The 19,195-nt window shown below is 46.4% G+C and overlaps 1 protein-coding gene across 3 annotated transcripts in view; it reads left to right on the top strand.

Annotated features, from left to right (window-relative positions):
• Positions 1–19,195, top strand: part of YME1L1 (YME1 like 1 ATPase) — a 1,802,807-nt gene that overhangs the window by 645,769 nt on the left and 1,137,843 nt on the right. For all 3 annotated transcript variants that reach the window (XM_044064545.1, XM_044064544.1, XM_044064543.1), the window contains 2 exons: positions 14,865–15,015; positions 15,126–15,209. In XM_044064545.1, the coding sequence (XP_043920480.1) occupies positions 14,865–15,015; positions 15,126–15,209 (235 nt within the window). The remainder of the gene's footprint in view (positions 1–14,864; positions 15,016–15,125; positions 15,210–19,195) is intronic.

Genomic DNA, 19,195 nt, shown 5'->3' with positions numbered 1-19,195 from the left:
ATTCCAGACCTCCTGGTTCATCAATCAGGCGGGTTGCATCAATCCCTTAAAAACTCTCCAGCTCACAGCTTGGTTGCTCCACTTCCAACCTTAGCCAGGCTTCCCAGCATTTCCCCAGCAGTCCGTGACATTATCGTCTCCTATCACAAGTCTGCAACGAGGAAAACTTATGCTAGCAAATGGAAACGTTTTTCTTGTTGGGCAAAGGCTAGGAATGTGGATCCCTTTTCAGCCCCAGTCCACGAAATCCTGGAATTCCTAACTCGACTGTTTCACTCCGGGTCCGCTTCTTCTACGATCAGGGTACAAATGGCGGCCATTTTTAACTTTCATGTTGGTTTTTCCAACTCTAACATTGTCTCATAAGCTCTGTAAAGCTTTTTTAAGAGGGACAACTCTTCTTAGGCATCCAGTGAGAGATCCCCCTCCTCCTTGGGACCTTAATTTAGTCCTAACCTCCTTAATTCTGCCCCCTTTTGAACCAGCTGCTTCCTGCTCTATGAAGTTTCTATCTTGGAAGACACTCTTTCTGGTAGCTATTACTTCAGCCAGACATGTCTCCGAACTTCAGGCGCTATGTGTTCGTCCTCCATACTTGGTTTTTCATAAGGACAGGGTTACTCTGAGGACTATTCCTTCATTTCTCCCTAAAGTCTGCTCAGAAAATAATTTAAACCAATCTATAGATCTTCCTGTGTTTTTCCCTAATCATACCAACAAGGCAGAGTACAAACTACACCAAGTGGACGTTCATAGGCAATTGCATTTTTACCTGCACAGAACTAAAGTAGTAAGGAAGTCGGACCAACTATTCCTTTCTTATGCCTTGGGCAAACAAGGTCTCCCAGTTTCCAAGGTAACCTTGTCCAGATGGTTGTCACACACTGTTTCTTTCATTTATCAGTTAAGGAACAAACAGTTGCCTTTTAAACCGAGAAGTCATTCTACTAGGGCCTTGGCCACCTCTGTAGCCTTCCAGTCTAGGTTGCCCATGAATTCCATCTGTGCAGCTGCCACGTGGGCAGACCCTCTTTATTTCTCATTACAAGTTGGATATGGTCTTCAGGAGCAGAGCTGACTTTTGTTCCACTGTTCTGAAGAGTCTGCTCCACTGAGTCACCCAGGATTTTAGGTGCTAGGGACGCTGTCCCAACCAGCAAGAACGAAGTCGAGATAGACAACTTAACATAAGTTATGTATCTACCATAACGTTCCATGTTAGTTGTCTTCATCTCGCCTTCCTTCTTGCGTCCCACCCTCCGTCCCCCTGTCCTAGTGGATTGAGAGGAGTTTTTTTGTTTCACTGGCTGTGTGTTCTCTTGTTTCCTCTATTGACTTAGAGAATATGGCAGGTACAGTCAACTGATGTTTTGACTGGTTTATTCTGTTGATGTTTATTGTGCATACAGCTGCAGTCATAACAGATGGGTTATCCTGCTGTCAGGCGGGTCCTCGGTCGGCCGAATTCCAAAGTCTAGGTCCGGCGTCGGTTGTCGCCGCTTCTTCCCTGACGTCAGTGTGGCAGGGGTACAAAAGAGGCAGCCGACGCCATTTTCTCCAGTCTTTCTTGCCGCACGGTGCCCGAAGCAGAAGCAGTTTGCAAGTGCTGGTCGGCCAGCTCCTGAGATTTACGAAAGTATTTCAGCCGAAGTCTTCTTGAAAGCTAAGTACCCCGTTGGGGAAACTTTTCTTGCCTCAGACCGATGTCAGACAAAGTTAATAATTGCATTTCATGTGGGAAGCAAATACCGCATAAGGATTTCCACTCTTTCTGTATACCTTGCTTAGGCCCAGATCACGACGTCTCGGCCTGCCGTTTTTGTGCTAGATTCAACAAATGCACTATTAAGCGTCGGGCGGAGTTCGCCCTTCACTTTTTTGGCAAAACATTTTATTATATTATGTCGTCGGATACTCAGACTCCAGTTTTGAGCAAAAAAACGCAAGGATAAGGACCAACATACGAGGTCCGCACCACCTACTGAAACCACGCTAAGGCCGACTACTGGTTCTCCGGTACTCAGCGAAGCGCCGACGCAGCCCCTGAGTACCGATGACAATGCATTACCGGTGTCTTCAGTGCCCGAGGTTGCAGGCTCCACGGCCCCCATTCCTACTACAGATACCGACGCCACTCCTGGCGGGGAAACTCAGAATTTAGACAGGCCTGCCATTTCTCAAGGGGTCTTCAGGCCTTCCTCCTTCTCTATTAAGGCCTTCACTAAATCTAAAACAGCCATGAAAACCAAAAAACAGGTTCCTCAGACCCCCTCTCAAGGCACCATGCCTAAAAAACAGATGCTTAAAATGGCTGAGGATTTGATTACTCTTATCAGGGGTTCTCAACCCCCCTCTGACAAAAGGCCCAGATTAGAGGAAGACTACCCTTCCTCAGATCAAGCTTCTATTACCTCAGAACTATCTGAGGACCAGGATTATGCCTATTCTCCTTTCGAAGATTCTGATGCAGAGGAGTCTATTCCCTTGGTCTCCCCCCCCCGAAGACTTCTCTTTTGGGGAAACCCTGCATACACTGAGGGAACACTTTCACTGAGAAGGCCAAGATTACTCAGATTCCAAGAAAAGGCTCAGGGAATTTCTTCTGCTCCCCCAACATAGGCCTCTGGCTATCCCTCCTGTTTTAGATATATTGGATGATGTGTATACAGAAGCCAGCCTTAATCCTGATTCTTTGCCTCCAGCTCTTGTTAAACCAGACAGGTATTACCGGGTTCCTGATTCTCACCAGTTCCTATATACAAGCCATACTGCTGACCCAGAAACTATTTCACAGGGTCCCAAGGGAATTAAGGCCTCTACTGCTAAAAACCCATTACCTTCAGAGGGAGATTCCAGAGCTTTAGAAAGGGGGGGGGGAGGTGTACACCTCGGCCACTTTAACCATGAGGGCATTAAACTGTCAGTTCCATATGTTAAAGTATCAACAGTTTTTGATATCTCAGCTGAAAAGCAAGATGACACAACCAGAAAAAACAGATTTAAAAGAGTTGCAGGATTTGTTGCATGGTGCAGAGCAAGTGGGTAAACATACCTTGCAGTGTGGTTTTGATGCTTTAGAGGCCTCATGTAGAGCTGCTGTTACGGGGTCTGTTATACGTAGGCATGCTTGGCTCAAAGAGCAAACTTTACCAGATCATGTCAAAGCTAAATTATTAGATGCACCTCTTCAAAAAGATGTATTGTTTGGTGTTAAAGCTGAGGAGGTGCTAAAGAAAATAGAGGAAAAAGCGAAATCAATGCAAACAGTGAAGGATTTCCTGCAGGTATAGCCTCCACGTTTCAGCAGAAACTGGCCTTCATAAAATTGGTCCTTTCCAGCCACAGACAGACCTCAAAGGGGCAGATACAGGCATCCAAGGGGCAGAGGGCAACCTCAAGGATCTTTCAGAGCCAGACAGTGGCAAGCACCAACCCCAAGAGGTGGAGAAGACAGATCACAGTCTTTTAGAAAACAGACACAATGACTTCCCCCTACAGCTGCCAAGCAAAGCTTTAATGGTAGCACCTTTGGGCGGAAAACTGACATTATTCTCAAAAAATTGGCACATTGTTACAAGAGACAAATGGATTCTGGACATTATAGACCGAGGCTACAGGTTCCACTTACACACCCTTCCAAAAATGAGAGGCATGTCAAACCTGCCACAAAATCAAAGGGCAGAGGCACAAAAACAAATTTCAGCTCTCATGGACATGAAAGCAATTCAAGAGGTACCTGCAAAAGAACATGGTCAAGGGTTTTATTCCAGACTATTCCTGGTACCAAGGAAAGACAAAGATTGGAGACCTATCTTAGACCTATCCATCCTAAACACATACCTACAGGTGCCAAAATTCAAGATGCTCACATTACAGCAGCTTCTTCCCATGCTGGGCAAGGAGTCTTGGCTGGTAACATTGGACCTCAAGGAGGCATACCTGCATGTCCCTATCAGACAGGATTGCAGAAGATGACTCAGATTTCTTGCAGGTTCAACCCATTACCAAATCTCTGCATTACCCTTTGGCTTATCTACTGCGCCCAGAGTGTTTACGAAATGCCTGGCATCAGTAATCGCCTTCTGCAGACTACAAGAGATACAAATCTACCCATATCTGGACGACTGCCTGATCTAAGCGGACAGCAAGGACATACTACTGCAGCACCTGGCGTTTGTAATAAAACTGTTGAACTTCCTGGGATACACAGTCAGCAAAAAGAAATCAAAACTAATACCCCCTCATCAAATAATTTTCCTGGGTGCCAGCTTGGATACAACCACCCAGATGGCCTACCTCACGCCAGACAAGCAAGGGCAACTGTCTCAATACTTCAGAAAAATGGCAACTTACACCAGTCTAACTGCAAGGAAAGTCCTGCAGGCTCTGGGATTCATGGCATCTTGCATCCTACTAATCCCATGTGCAAAGCTGCATATGAGGAAGCTACAGTGGTACCTAAAAAACTTATGGTCTCAACACAGCCACAGCTTGGAAGCAATTATACCACTCCATTCCATGCCTTCAGAAGGAATTTATGTGGTGGGCTCAAGCTTGCCAAAGAAACACAGGTCTTCCTTTCTGTGTACCTCAAGCAACTCAAATCATCACAACAGACGCCTCAGACTACGCCTGGGGAGCACACATGACAGATCAGTGCATTCAGGGAAAATGGACCCGAAAAGAGAAGCACCTTCACATCAACCAAAAGGAAATGCTAACCGTGCAAAAGGCTATTATGACCTTCAAAGACCTACTGCATCCAGGCCAGCTATTGATAAGGACAGACAACACCACAGTGATGTGGTACATAAACAAACAGGGGGGAACTCATTCATACCCCCTGTGCAGGCAAGCCATGACCCTATGGAACACAGCATTGAAATTGCAAATTCAACTACAGGCACAATTCCTGCCAGGGAAGGAAAACACACTGGCAGACAACCTAAGCAGAAATATGACAGATCCACACGAATGGAAGTTGCATCCTCAAGTTTTCACAAAGATAACTCAGGCATAGGGACAGCCAGGCATAGATCTCTTTGCTACCCACAGAAATTGCCAGTTGAAAAAATTTTGTTCAAGGACCTATCATCCACAGGCCTGGAAAGTGGACGCACTTTCCTTCAATTGGGCAACATTGACAGTCTATGCCTTCCCGCCTCTTCCTCTGCTGCCCAAAGTTCTATTAAAAGCCAGAGCAGAGAGGCCGATAATGATTCTCATTGCTCCAGACTGGCCAAGACAACACTGGTATCCGCTCCTGAAGAGCCTGACACATTCCCCACCATGGATCCTGCCTCTAGTCCCTCTTCTGTTGTCCCAGCACAACTACAAAACTCTTCACAGCCATCTCAAAACTCTAAATCTAGCTGCATGGAGAATTCCTTGATTTCCCAACAGTTTCTCCTCTCCAAGGAGGTGCAGGATGTCATCTTGGAGGCCAGAAGACCTACTAGAAAGGCGTACTCCGCCAAATGGAAACGATTTTGTGCCTGGAATCAAGAAAAGGGACAGAATCCTTGGGTAATAAACATACCTCAAATTTTACAGTACCTAGCCGAGATGTTAAACATTGGATGTTATGTGATCCTATCTCGCCTACATTCTGAATGATGGGTTCGGAGCCGATCCCTCGGCTCCGACTCGGCACGCTTATGCCAAAGAGCGAAGTCTCTTATTGGCTGAGCTTACTATATCCCAGGATGCACCACCATCAGTCCCCCAGATCTCGTTTGCCGCTTAACTGCAAGGACGTGGTCTCGAGCTGGCTGGGCTGAGTAGCTTTTATTAACTACTTTTTCTGTCAGTTTTTGTGCTTGTATTTCACAAAAGCCGTTTTAACGGCTATTGCTGTCTTTTGCTGACCTGTTGTGTACGATTGAGTAGTGGAATTTCTTGTGGGTGATTGAGTAGAGTTTGTTTCGCCCCCCTTTCAATCCAGGGCCTTTTCGGTCAAACTGTATAACTGAACTTTTTAGTGTTTTAAAGTTCCCGGTTATTACACCCAAGGTTGTGTTTTACACTGTTTCTGTAAGCCTTCGGTTTTTTGTTATAAGCGATTCTACAGTTGTTAAATTTCCTGTCAGAAATTGTTTAACATCATGTCTCAAGCCCCTAGGCCTTCGGGCTTTAAAAAATGTACTAAATGTGCTTTTAAGATGTCTGTTACTGATGACCATCTACTTTGTGTTTATTGTTTAGGGGCAAAGCACTTGCAGGAGTCATGCAGCGTATGTCACGCTTTTTCCTCTAGGGTCCTCCAGGAGAGGAAAAATAAATTAATTCTTAAAGGGTTGATTAAACCTTCTTTGAAGAAGCTTTGTCTTCCTCCACTCCTGCCAAAAAGAAAAGGGCTTCGGCTCCGACCAGTCCGTCGGATCCGACTGCCAAGAGACCTAGGCAGGCCTCTCCTTCGGCTCCAAAGACTTCGGAGCCGAGGTCGAACGGTCTGCCTCGATGCCTCCAGTATCGACTCGGGCTTCGGAGCCGATGGCTGGGGCATCGAGGCGGGTCACCTTCGCCGGCTCCACTGCTCGGAGCCGACAAGGGTCGCCCGCTCAGACACTTCCTCCTCGGCGCCGAAGTCTACCTCGCACCGATGGAATCTGGTGTGTGCGTTTCCTCGGCGCCGATTCTCATCGAGTCGCCTGAGCCGTCCCCTAGTCCCTTGGGGCCGAGGAGAGGTCTTCGAACCCGTTCTGTTTCCTCTCGGTCTTGAATGTCGGATTCTGATATAGACAGGGTGCTCCAAAGACTTTTCCAGTCCCCAGTCTTCCAAAATTTGTTTCGCTCCGACCCAGTTGGCTTCGGAGCCGATGGCCATGACCCACCCCATTGCTATTCCTCCTCCGACTGCTTGGCTCCGTGAGCAGGTGCTTCGAGCCGGTGGAGATCTCAGGGTCGGCTCCGACCCTTACTCCAACCGGGCCCTCGGGTCCGAGTTTGGTACTGGACTTCTTCGGCTGGACCCGAGGGTGATGTTTGGGACCGATGCTTTCGGTTCCGAGCCTCCTCTCGGTGCTTCGGCTGGGACTTCCGTCTACTATCATGGCCCGGAGACTGGACGCTCCCAGGATTCTGGAGGTCCGGCTTTCAGAGCCATGAGGAGTGCCTTGGCCAAATCCTCTTCGCCATCTCTCCGGTTTTACCAGCACCTTCCTGGGCGGAGACTGGGTCTTTGGCAGTTCCCTGTCCGTAGCCAGCGGAGCCCCGAGGCCTGAGGTTACCCCCAGTGGGGTTCCCCTCTTCCTGAGGGTTCTTGAGTCATCTCCAGAGGAACCCCAAGGAAGAGATCGTGCAAGAGGAAGCACGTGGACTCCCCCGAGTCTATCACATCGGACACGGATATGGATGATGCAGAGGGGTCCCCTAAGTCGTCCTCAGATGATGTCTCCTTTGCAGACATCTTAGAGATCCTCAAACAACGAGGCGGCTGGATGTCCAAACCCCCCTCTGCGGACGAATCAGTGCTCCTCAAGGCCTTTGGGGCTCAGCCCTCCGCCTCCTGGGTATCTCCGCCCTTCGACGAGCTTCTGGATTTAGTTTGTCGAAGGGCGTGGGAACACCCGGATACTGTGGAACCAGTCCCTTCTCGCCCAAACAAATTCTTATCTGCTCCCCCCGAGAAGGAGTTCCTTACTAAAGGCGTGGCTGTAGATGCCATGGTGGTGGCATCTGCTACACAGCAGGACGTGGCAGAGGCTTCAACGCCCATCCATCCTCCTAATAAGGAGTCTAGGAGTATGGATAGGTACGGGAAGCGCACCCTGACTTCAGCGGCCTTTACCTTAAGGTCTCTGAATTATTTGGCACATTTTACCAGGCTTCAGAGGGATCTGGTCAAGGAGTTGTCAGATTCCCTCTCGGGTAACCTACCTGAGCAGCTAGCCCAGTCCGTTAGCTCTCAGTTGGCTATCCTTACGTCAATTGCTAACTCGTCCATGAGGCTCATATCCTATGCGGCCGAAGGGGCGGGTAGAGCGGCAGGCACAGGCGTGGCTCACGAGACAGGCCTGGCTCCGCTTGTGTCAGTTCGGAGGCCTTCAAGTCTTCCTTCACGACGCTCCCTTTGATGGGTCCTCATTGTTTGGACCCAAGGTGAAAGACACCCTTACCGCTGTGAGCAAGAGGGAAAACGTTATCTGCCGTAGGGGCCGTTATTCCACTCCCTTCGGCCTTACCCCAAGGCCAAAGGAGGGGAAAATGTGGTTCAAAATCTCGCAAGTTTTTCTCCCAACAGCAGGAAGATTCCCGTCCAGAGGCAGAGGGCGGGAAATTTTTCAGGAGACGCCGTCCCAGAGGCGGCAGAGGGCCCCGCAATTCTGGAGACCGCGAGTCCTTTCGTGGCTCTTCAGCCTCCCACACGACATGAGGGATTGCCCGGCTGTGCTGCTCCGGAGCCAGTCGGGTGTCTCACCAAGCACCTAAAAGCCTGGGAGTCAATCACTCAGGACAGATGGGTGCTTCGGATAATTGCCGGAGGTTACATCATCCCATTCAAATGCTCACCCCCTCCGTCCAAGAGAATCCCGGACCCACCACCCAGTCAAAGGGAAATAGCAGCCGCAGAAGCTTCAAAGCTGCTACAAAAAGGAGTCATCCAACTGGTCCCCACAGACCAAATCGGATCAGGAATTTACTCAAGGTTCTTTTTAGTGCCAAAAAAGACAGGGGACCTGAGACCAATATTGGATCTCAGCAGACTGAACCTATCCGTCGAAATCCAAATTCGAATGGTCACGTTGCAATCCATTCTCCCGTTGTTGGAGAAGGATGTTTGGATGTGCTCCATAGACCTCAAGGACGCCTATTATCACATACCGATACATCAGGCGTCCAGAAGGTATCTGCGCTTCAGCCTGGGAGCCAGTCATTACCAATTTTGTGCTCTGCCCTTTGGTCTCACCACAGCCCCAGGGTGTTCACCAAGTGTTTGGCAGTAGTGACGGCTCACCTGAGGAGCCTTGGATTCCAAGTGTTTCCCTATCTCGACGACTGGCTCCTGACTGCCACCACCAGGCATCTACTTATGGACAACCTCAAAGCCACCATCTCCTGGGTGTTTCCCTGGGGATTACATTCAATTGGTCAAAGTCTGTCTTGCTGCCCTCTCAGCATAAAGTTTATAGGAGCAGAGATAGACTCAAGATTGATGCGTGTCTTTCTTCCTGCCGAAAGGATCCAACCTTACAGGGCCAAGTTCAAGCTCTGATCTCGAGATCCAAAGCCCCAGCCAGGATGGTCCTACAGGTTCTAGGCTCAATGTCTGCCACGGTACTTTTAGTTCCTCTAGCAAGGTTACACATGAGGATTCTTCAGTGGCTCTTATCAACTCAATGGTCCTTTCAAGATCTTCCCTCAATCATCACATCATGATTACGGAAACATGCAAAGGGACCTGCGCTGGTGGCTTCAGACATCCAACTTGGATCAGGGAAAACCCTTTGTTCTCCCCCCTCCAGTGGTTACCCTGACGACAGATGCCTCCCAGATAGGGTGGGGGGGGCATTGTCTGGGCAGGCTAGTTCAGGGCTCCTGGCTTCCGGACGAAGCTCTTCTCCACATCAACGTGTTGGAGATGAGGGCTGTACTTCTATCCCTACAGGCCTTACACAAGTTCCTTCCTCAGGGCATCATCGCCATCCACACAGACAACATGTCGGTGGTTTGGTATCTGAACAAACAAGGAGGGACCAGATCGTATCCCCTTTGCAGAGAGGCCATGAGAGTGTGGGAATGGGCTGTAGCTACCAACCGCTTCTTGGTAGCTACCCACATCCCGGAAAGTCAAATGTATTGGCGGACAAATTAAGCAGGACAATTCTCTCCTCACGAATGGTCTCTAAACCGCACAGTAGCAGCCCAGGTTTTCAAGAGATGGGGACGCCGTGCTGCACCTATTTGCGACTCCACAAAACACCAAGTGCCAAAGGTTCTTCTCCTTGATTCCACATCAGGAGTACCGCCATGGATGCTCTAGCACAACCCTGGCCAACAGGGTTGCTTTATGCTTTTCCTCCAATTCCACTCCTTCCCAAAGTCATTCAAAAAGCTTCTCAGCTAAGGTCTTCAATGATTCTGATTGCCCCATACTGGCCTCGTCAGATATGGTTTCCTTACCTGAAAAAGCATGCAGTGGACGATCCGTGGACCTTAGACCTGATCCCGGATTTGCTAATCCATCAGTCGGGACATTGGCATCAGTCCCTTCAATCTCTGAAATTGACAGCTTGGCTCCTCCACTTCCGACCTTAGTTAGAAGACACACACTAGACCCGGAAGTTGTTCACATTTTGTCTTCGGCCCACAAACCCACCACTAACAAATTGTACCTCAGTAAGTGGAAGAGGTTTGCTATCTGGGCTCAACTCAAGGGCTTAGACCCTATCACTGCTCCGGTCCCAGAGGTTTTGAAATTCTTAACATCCCTATTTAATCAGGGATCTTCTGTCTCAACTATTAAAGTTCAACTAGCTGCTATCTCTAAATTCCATGAATCCACGGATCCTCCTTTGATGAGCAGCAGGCTATGCAAAACATTCATTAAAGGTGCGAGTCTGTTAAGACCACCAGTTTTTCATCCTGCACCTCCGTGGGATCTTGATTTAGTGCTTCGCATTAACGTCCCCCCTTTGAACCGGCTGCTACGTGAATTAAAATATCTGTCATGGAAAACGGCATTCTTAGTGGCTATTACTTGCAAGAAGAGTCTCAGAGCTTCAAGCCCTGTCTATTAAACTACCATATCTGATTTTCCACAAAGATAGAGTATCTCTTAGGCCTAATCCATCCTTTGTCCCGAAGGTCTGCTCTAGTTTCTGTCTTCAACAATCTCTAGAACTACCAGTTTTCTTTCCAAAATTCTCTAATGAAGCAGAATACACTCTCCATAAATTGGATGTTCACAGGCAACTACGCTTCTATTTAGACAGGACTCAGCAACTCGTAAGTCAGACCAGTTGTTTGTGTCCTTCTCAGATAATAAATTGGGCCAAACCATCACAAAAGCTACAATCTCAAAATGGATCAGAGATTGCATAACTCAGGCCTATTCTTCTTCCAATAAGCAACTTGCATCATCTATCAAAGCTCATTCTACCAGAGCTATGGCTACTTCTATAGCTTTTCATTCCAAGCTCGCTATTTCGAAATTTGTGCTATGCTACTTGGTCCAACCCGCACACTTTCATTTCCCACTACAAATTGGATGTGGCATCTAAAGGACGAGCTTCATTTGGTTCCACGGTACTCAGGAGTGTTTTCCAGTGAGCCACCCAGGATTCAGGTGCTAGGACGCTGTCCCATCATTCAGAATGTAGGCGAGATAGGATCACATAACATCTTTTAGTTATGTACTCACCATAACTTCAGATGTTTGGGATCCATCTCGCCTACATTCCTGATACCCACCCTCCTTCCCCCTGCCTTGCAGATCAGAAGAGATAGAACGGTTTTGAGTTCCACTGTTTTTATCTTGTTTCATCTGACGATGTTATATAAGCAGGGTATGCATGTGTGCATGTATGCGGACAAACTAGATCTGGGGGACTGATGGTGGTGCATCCTGGGATATAGTAAGCTCAGCCAATAAGAGACTTCGCTCTTTGGCATAAGCGTGCCGAGTCGGAGCCGAGGGATCGGCTCCGAACCCATCATTCAGAATGTAGGCGAGATGGATCCCAAACATCTGAAGTTATGGTGAGTACATAACTAAAAGACTTTCCTTCTCCTCCATCAAAATCCACGCTTCAGCCATTTCTGCACAATACAACACAAATCCTCCTTTATTCTCTCATCCTCTCTTAAGGCAGTTCCTCAGAGGGGCAAAGAATATAAACCCCCCAAGGAAACCACCAGTCCCTGCTTGGGACCTCAACTTTGTATTGGAAAAGCTGACCCTTCCTCCCTTCGAGCCAGCTTCTTCATCAGAGTTACAGTACTTGTCATGGAAAACGGCCTTTCTGCTGGCTATCACCTCAGCTCGCAGGGTTTCGGAGCTACAGGCCCTCATGGCTGTGCAACCATTCATCATTTTCCATCAGGACAGAGTTTCCTTAAGAACCAACCCTACCTTTATGCCAAAGGTAGTATCCAGTGTAGCTTTGACTCAGACTATCCACTTACCTACCTTTTATCCTAATCCACAAAACAAAGGGGAAAGACTACTACATTCCTTGGACATTCACAGACAACTTCGTTACTACTTGGACAGTACAAAGCCATTCAGGAAATCTGAGCAACTCTGTGTCCTATGCTGCAGGTGCTCAAGGAAAGGCTATTTCCAAACAGACAGTTTCAAAATGGATAGCCCACTACATATGCTTTTGTTACTCATTTCATGGAAAAACTGTGCCTGCATGCATCAGACCCCACTCCACCAGAGCCACAGCTACCTCTGCAGCCTTCCTCAGGGGGGTCCCTACCAATGACATTTTGGAAGCAGCCACCTGAAGTTCAGTGCACACTTTCTCCAAGCACCATCACCTCCCACTATACTCAAAATCTAGAGCGGGCTTTGCCACAGCAGTCCTGCAGGGCATCCTAGCCCCTCCTAGTTCCACTTAGTGCCTACCACCCTTACTTAGCTTTGGGATTCTACCCATCTGTTATGACTGCAGCTGTATGCACGATGAACATAGTACAGTTTTGTAACTACCATAAATGTAGATGTTCAAGTGCTCATACAGCTGCAGTCCAGGTTGCCCTCCCTCCATCCCCTCTTAGGACAGGCCTTATGACAAACACTTTTCATACAACCTTTTTGGGGTATTCTTTTATGGTGTATTTGCTTGCAACTACTGTTTTTTGATTTATCAACATTGCATCTTTGCATAACATTATGTTTGCCTTCCTTCTGGGGGCACCTGACATCTGGTTCTTTTGTACCCCTGCCGCACTGACGTCAGGGAAGAAGCGACGACAACCGACGCCGGACCTAGACTTTGGAATTCGGCCGACCGAGGACCCGCCTGACGGCAGGAATAACCCATCTGTTATGACTGCAGCTGTATGAGCACTCGAACATCTACATTTATGGTAGGTACAAAACTGTACTTTATGTCTGGAGTTAGCTATTTCAAACGAGATCTGGGTAGCTATCGTTAGGCATTATTGGATAAGGGGTAGCCTCGAGCCAGTAAACCGCTCTCGAGCTACTGAAGATGGCCGAGTGCTCCGATGCCAACCAACCAGCAAGAAGGAAGGCGAGATGAAGACAACTAACATGGAACGTTATGGTAGGTACAAAACTTTTTTTTCTCGAGCTCCTGACAAGTTTTATAGGGTAGGAACCATGGGGAACAGAGCACCCTCCTGATTTCCTTCTGTACTGCCTCAGCATATGGAGGAAATGCGGTCTAACCAGACAAGGTGTGTGTGGGGGGTTCTATTGTAGGGTTTGGCAGACAGACTTTTTAGTAGCACCCTTTTCTACAAATAGATGAATACAAAAATTAAGTTGACATGGCCTAATTTGCATTTTCTTTTCATTGTCCTATTTTTCTACCGCTGTTCCTGTGTGATGTACGGACCAGTGCTACACTGGGGACATCAAAGGCTTTGGAAGTCAGGCTGCAGGGAAGAATGCTATATTATGCACGTCATTAGTGATACTGCAGCAGCGATCCTTCTTTTCAGATATCTCCACTTTATGGGGATTATGGTCACAAAACTGTACTTTTCGGCTAGATGTAATAAAGTTAGTAAAGGTGGCTGGAAAGCAAATGGGCTGTTGACCATGGGAACAAGATGGCAGTATTTATTAGGATCAGCTGTATGGGTATTCTTTAATAGACACTGCTGCATTAAACCACGCCTTAAAAAGGTTGCATTATCTAAAATATAATTAACAGCATGGGATCAGTGTATGTTGGGATTTGATATCTTTGTGTAGATGTGTGTGTATATATATATATATATATATATCTATTTATATATCTATATAAAAACACACACACCATGTTTTTATATTTCTTGAACTTGAAGAAAGGTTGGCTATCATAAATGCTTGTCATTTTAAGTTTAAATTGACTTAACTGAATTGAGTGAAACACTTTGGTGGTTTTAATCCGTTAAGAGTTCTTTTTAGGGCTTAATCAACCTCCATGGCAACATCTTCAGTCTTCTTTTTAAGAACTCATTCCCATCTGACATTTGTGCTATATAGGTTCAACTACATGGTGTACCACACGCCCTTTACATACTGATACAGACTGGGTCTTTTTACCCCCACAAAACTATGCTGAATGACTGTCTTGAATTTTCTCAGCCACTATGATGATCTTTCAATGGGTAGAAGATCATAACTTTGTTTTTGTGCTTTCCCTGTTTTTCTTGCTTCCATTCTATCTGGTGTTAACAGTAGCAATTTGCTGCAAAGGCCCTCTGAATAGGGCCAGTACATGTACTTGATTTAACAAGTTTTTGAATCTTACCTTTACAGAAGGGGGGTATGCCTTTCCACATTTCTTGGTCGCTTAGCCTTTTTTATGAGGACTTTAGAAAGCAGACGCAGAGCATTATTCGGATTTGGTTTGATGTTGTGCATCTTCTCTTTATATCAGATGTTAGGAGAGCAGAAATGTTTCATTGCATTTCCTTATATTTTAGCTGAAGAATGGCAGACTGTATGGAGGGAGTGGCATTATAATCTCTGCCAAACTGATGGAGATAAGGAGGGAGCATTCTGAGTTGAATAGGTGCTTGTAGATTGAGTCAGAGCCTTGAGAACTATCCAAATAATGGCAGACTTTTGCAAGAACTAGCACCCGTTATGTACTGCTTCGGTGAAGTCTTGTAACTGTACTTTGTGTTTTCTATATAACTTTTCAGTTATGTTATATAGCTGTGTTTTGTTCATTTAGGGTTTTTTACTAAGAGAGCGTGCACCAGATGTTGACAGTTTAGAGAAACTGATGAAAACTAAGAACATCCCAGAAGGCCAGCAGGATGCATTTAAAACAGGTTTTGCTGAGGGTTTTTTGAAAGCACAGGCATTAACGCAGAAGTCATCTGGTAAGTTAGATGCCCACATTAAATTCTGGGGCATTGGGGGCATTTTGCCTGTTTCATTGTGTTCATAGCATACTTTTTGACATTTTAAAAATGTTTTTTTTCCCCTGCAGATTCGTTACGGAGAACACGTCTGTTTCTTCTGGTTCTTTTATTGCTTGGGATATATGGGTTGTCCAAAACTCCATTTTTATCTGGTAAGTGGATTTTCTAATGTAATTTTAATATTTCTATCTAAATATTTAACTGTTTTAGCATTAATTCACAGAGGTGAGTTTGAATGCAAAAATGTTTATTAGTTCAAAAGATGACCACATAGCATTAAAGATTATCAATATGTGGTAAAAATTATAGGTTCATAGGTTCATACTAGGCTATCTGCCCTAGGGCATTTATAAGCCTAGCCAGAATGTGTTTGGCTTTCGCCACCCATTTTAAATTTATTTTGCTATGCCCTTTTTCGAGGTTAGTATACTGTGCCTCTGTCTAACAGTGACACAGAAGTGATACCCGGGGGTAAACCTACGATCTCCCATCCACTCATCAAGATTCCTCTTGAAGAGAGTCAATGAGGGACTCTGCCTAACCTGGACTGGGATTTTATTCCAGAGTGAAGGGAGCCTCTGGGTTATGAATCTGTCCCTCCAGAATGTCCTATTTATTTCAGTGCTGAGGTTCAAGTCTCTCGAGCGTAGCTCGATGGGATTTGGATTTTCTGAGGTGCAGCATGTCCATTAATTCCGGGTTGGACATGGCTTTATCGTCAGGCACAGATCGCCTCTGAACAGGCGGTATGCCACTGAGTAGAGCTGGAGTTTCTTTAACCGGGCAGCATATGGCATCTGTTTGAGCCCTTTGATCCTCTTGGTGAGGTACTTTTGGGGTCTTTCCAGTTGCTGCAGGTGTCTGGTAAGGTACATCCCAAAGGGGCATTGTACTCAATTATGGGCCTGATGAGGGATGAGTAAAGAGGCACGATGACCTCCCTGATCTAGATGTGAATCCCTTCATGATTAGGTGGGCTATATAAAATGTTTTTCTAACCACTTTGGCCACGTGGTTGTCAAATGAGAGATTGCTATCACCTTGGGTCCCCAGGTCCCTAATTACTTCTTCTGTACTTAATGGATTACCACCTATGTGGTAATTTGTGGGCACTTTGTTTTTGCCAAAGGGGATGACTATACACTTTTTGGCATTTAGCTTGAGGCCATGGCTGTGGCACCAGTTGTCTGTTTCTATGAGGCCCTTTTGGAGGATGCTTGTGTCAGCTGGAGAGTCGATTATGGCACCCAGTTTGCAGTCATCTGCGAACTTGGTCAGCCGCAGTCCTTCCGTGTTGGCCTGTACCTCCGAGAAATATATACCGAACAAGAGAGGTCCCAGTACTGAGCCTTGTGGGACACCACAAGGTTGGGAGGGTGGCCTAATGGTTAAGGTGTTTGCCTTACAAACACAAGGTGCAGGGTTTGAGTCTCACATGGGATAATTGGCTAGGCTTACAATGGCTCACAAGGGCAGTTAGCCTAGTACTAACCTATGAACCTATGAACCTATGAACCACTTGTAACTGGTTTGGAGTCTGACATGGCTCCAGCAATTCTACCCATGTGGGTTCTGTCATTGAGCCAGTTTGCAATCCATCTAGTGACATAGGGGTTTATATTTAAGCTGGTGAGCTTATCTATAATGCCCGAGTGGGGTATTGTATCGAAGGCTTTTGCGAGGTCCAGGTAGGCTGTGTGGACCACCTTCCCCTCGTCAGTGGCCTTGGTGACGGTTTCAAAGAAATCAACCAGGTTTAAGAGGCAGGATCTGCCCTTAACAAAGCCGAACTGGGTAGGATCCAGTGTTTGTAGGTCCCCAATATCTTTATTTATGAGGTCCATGATGATCCTTTCCATAGCTTGGCAGACCAAGCTAATCAGGCTTATGGGACGATAGTTTCCAGGATCCGTTGAGGCACCACCTTTATGGAGAGGGACCACTGTTGCTGTACGCCACTCTTTGGGCACATATCCTGTAGCAAGGCTGAGATTGAACAGTAGTTTTATGTTTGGGTTTAGCTCTTCTTGGAGTTCATGTAGGATGCAGCCCGGGACAAAATCTGGTCCCATTGATGCTGTGTTTTTTGCTTTGGAGAGGGCGGCTCTTACCTGAGCATCTGAGATGTCAGGGGGGCAGCACTCTGCTGGGATAGATATTTGCCCTTTTGGTGGGGAGGGGGGGGGAGAAGTTTGCGCTGAACCTGTCAGCTAGGATGTTGGCAATGTCTGTGGGTTCGTGTATTTTTGTCATTTTGGACTAATTCTGAGCATATCTGGGAATTACCACCCAGGTTCCTAACATAACTAAAGAAAGCCTTGTGATTATCCTTAGTGTCCTGTGCAATTTTTCTCTCAAGCTGGCCTTAGACAATTTTATGTGTGCCCGTAGTTTTTGCTAATACTGATCAGTGATGCCTTCCCTTTTGGGATTTTGCTCTATCATTTAGTAGCTTCCTCCTTCTATTGTATAGTTTGTTTATGGCTGGGGTCCACCAGACAGGACGTCTGCCTTTGGAGGATTGGGTCTTGGTTTTATTTGGGATCGCATGATCCATGCATTCCAGAAGGTGTTCATAGAATGCGTTTATAAAGGATTCTGCGGTCTGGGCCGTATTTTCCACAGGCCCGGGGGCTTTGAAAGATTCCACCTCAGTTTTGAGGAGTGTGAAATTTGCTTTAGAGAAGTTTTTCACTGTGGTTTTCTGGGCAGGGGTTGGGGTCGGGATGTGAATATCCAGTGAGATTAGTTTATGGTCTGATCTTACCAGTGAGGGATACACTTCTGTTCTGGAGCATAGAGTCCCCATGTTGGTGATGATCAGGTCCAGTATGTTTCCCCTCTTGTGGGAGTGGTAACAAGTTGTTCCATAGCATTTGAGTTTATAAATTCTAGGAACCTTTGGGCTAGGGTGTTGGAGCTAGAGTAATGCTCCCAGTCTATGTTTGGGTAGTTGAAGTCGCCCAATACAATGGTGTTTGGAGAGACCTTCATATTTTCCAGTGTTCTCAGAAAGGCCGAGTGGGGTTCCTGGGTTTGGGAGGGTGGTCTGTAGCAGGCTATAAACTGGAAGGCAGTTTTACCCACTGTTAGTTGCACATGGATAGTCTCTGATGCTTCGTGCTTTGCCACCAACCTGGAGGTGTGGGTATCTTTGATGAATATCGATACTCCCCCTCCTTTAGTGGTTCGGTCCAAGTTTTGGGGCCGAAAAGCATGGTATGAGGTATAACCTGGTAGTGCTGGGGTGCTCTCAGGAGCCCTGAACCAGGTTTCTGTTACTGCACAGATATCGATGTTCTCCATGCTAAGGAGAGTTTCGAGTGCGTGCATCTTGAGGTTTAGACTTCTGGCATTGAGTAGCATTAATCTTAGTTAGTAATCTGCTCTTCAGTTAGTCCCACCCACCCTGTTTTTGTTTTGGTGTTAATCTTAGTGGCCTTGCAACTGCCCGCCCCTCTTGTAAATTTGTGTTTGGATACTCCTTCTGGGCCCATCTCATTTGCTCACTCAACTGAGTGCAGTGAGATCATATTCTGATTTCAGGCACTCCTACTGTGTACAAAGAGAGCATCTGGGAAACAGAAAAAAAAAAAAAAATTTAACCTTGTTTCCTGCCTTTCCTGTTAAGTGGTATAGACTATTTGTTAGCTTCTGAGCCCCCAAGCCCTTCTGTGTTGGAGGGAAGCCTTCTAGCTTAGTTTTTTTTTCTTATAACTAGCCAGTTTTCTAGTTTCAGCACTCAAATCTGTTTCTTTGATCTCAGCACTTGTTCAGAAAAAAAAAAAAAAGATTTCATCTGCTTTTACTGTACTTGTGTTTCTACCTACTTTTTTTTACTTTTGCATCATCTTAAATGTACTCAATTGTATTTATTACTGCTTGGTGTAACTCATTCTAAGCCTTTTGATTTAAACACTTGGGCTTCGGACCAGTTGTTTTGCACTGAGAGGGTTTGTGGTCTGCATTGTAGTGGCAGAACAGGTAGCTTACATCCTTCTAGGTTGGGAACTGCTGATTGAGGGCTCAGTGTCTGTTATTCTAAAAGTGTATTAATTCTGGTTTAAGCACTTGGGCTTTCAGGTCAGTTATTTTACATTAAGAGGGTTCGTGGTCTGCACTCTTGTGGGAGGAGAGG

The sequence above is a fragment of the Protopterus annectens genome, chromosome 3.part0 (genome assembly GCF_019279795.1).
Source record: "Protopterus annectens isolate FY-2018-M chromosome 3.part0, PAN1.0, whole genome shotgun sequence".
In the NCBI taxonomy this organism is placed as follows: domain Eukaryota; kingdom Metazoa; phylum Chordata; order Ceratodontiformes; family Protopteridae; genus Protopterus; species Protopterus annectens.
Note: the sequence above shows the minus strand (reverse complement) of the source record. Positions and strands in the feature narration are given on the sequence as shown.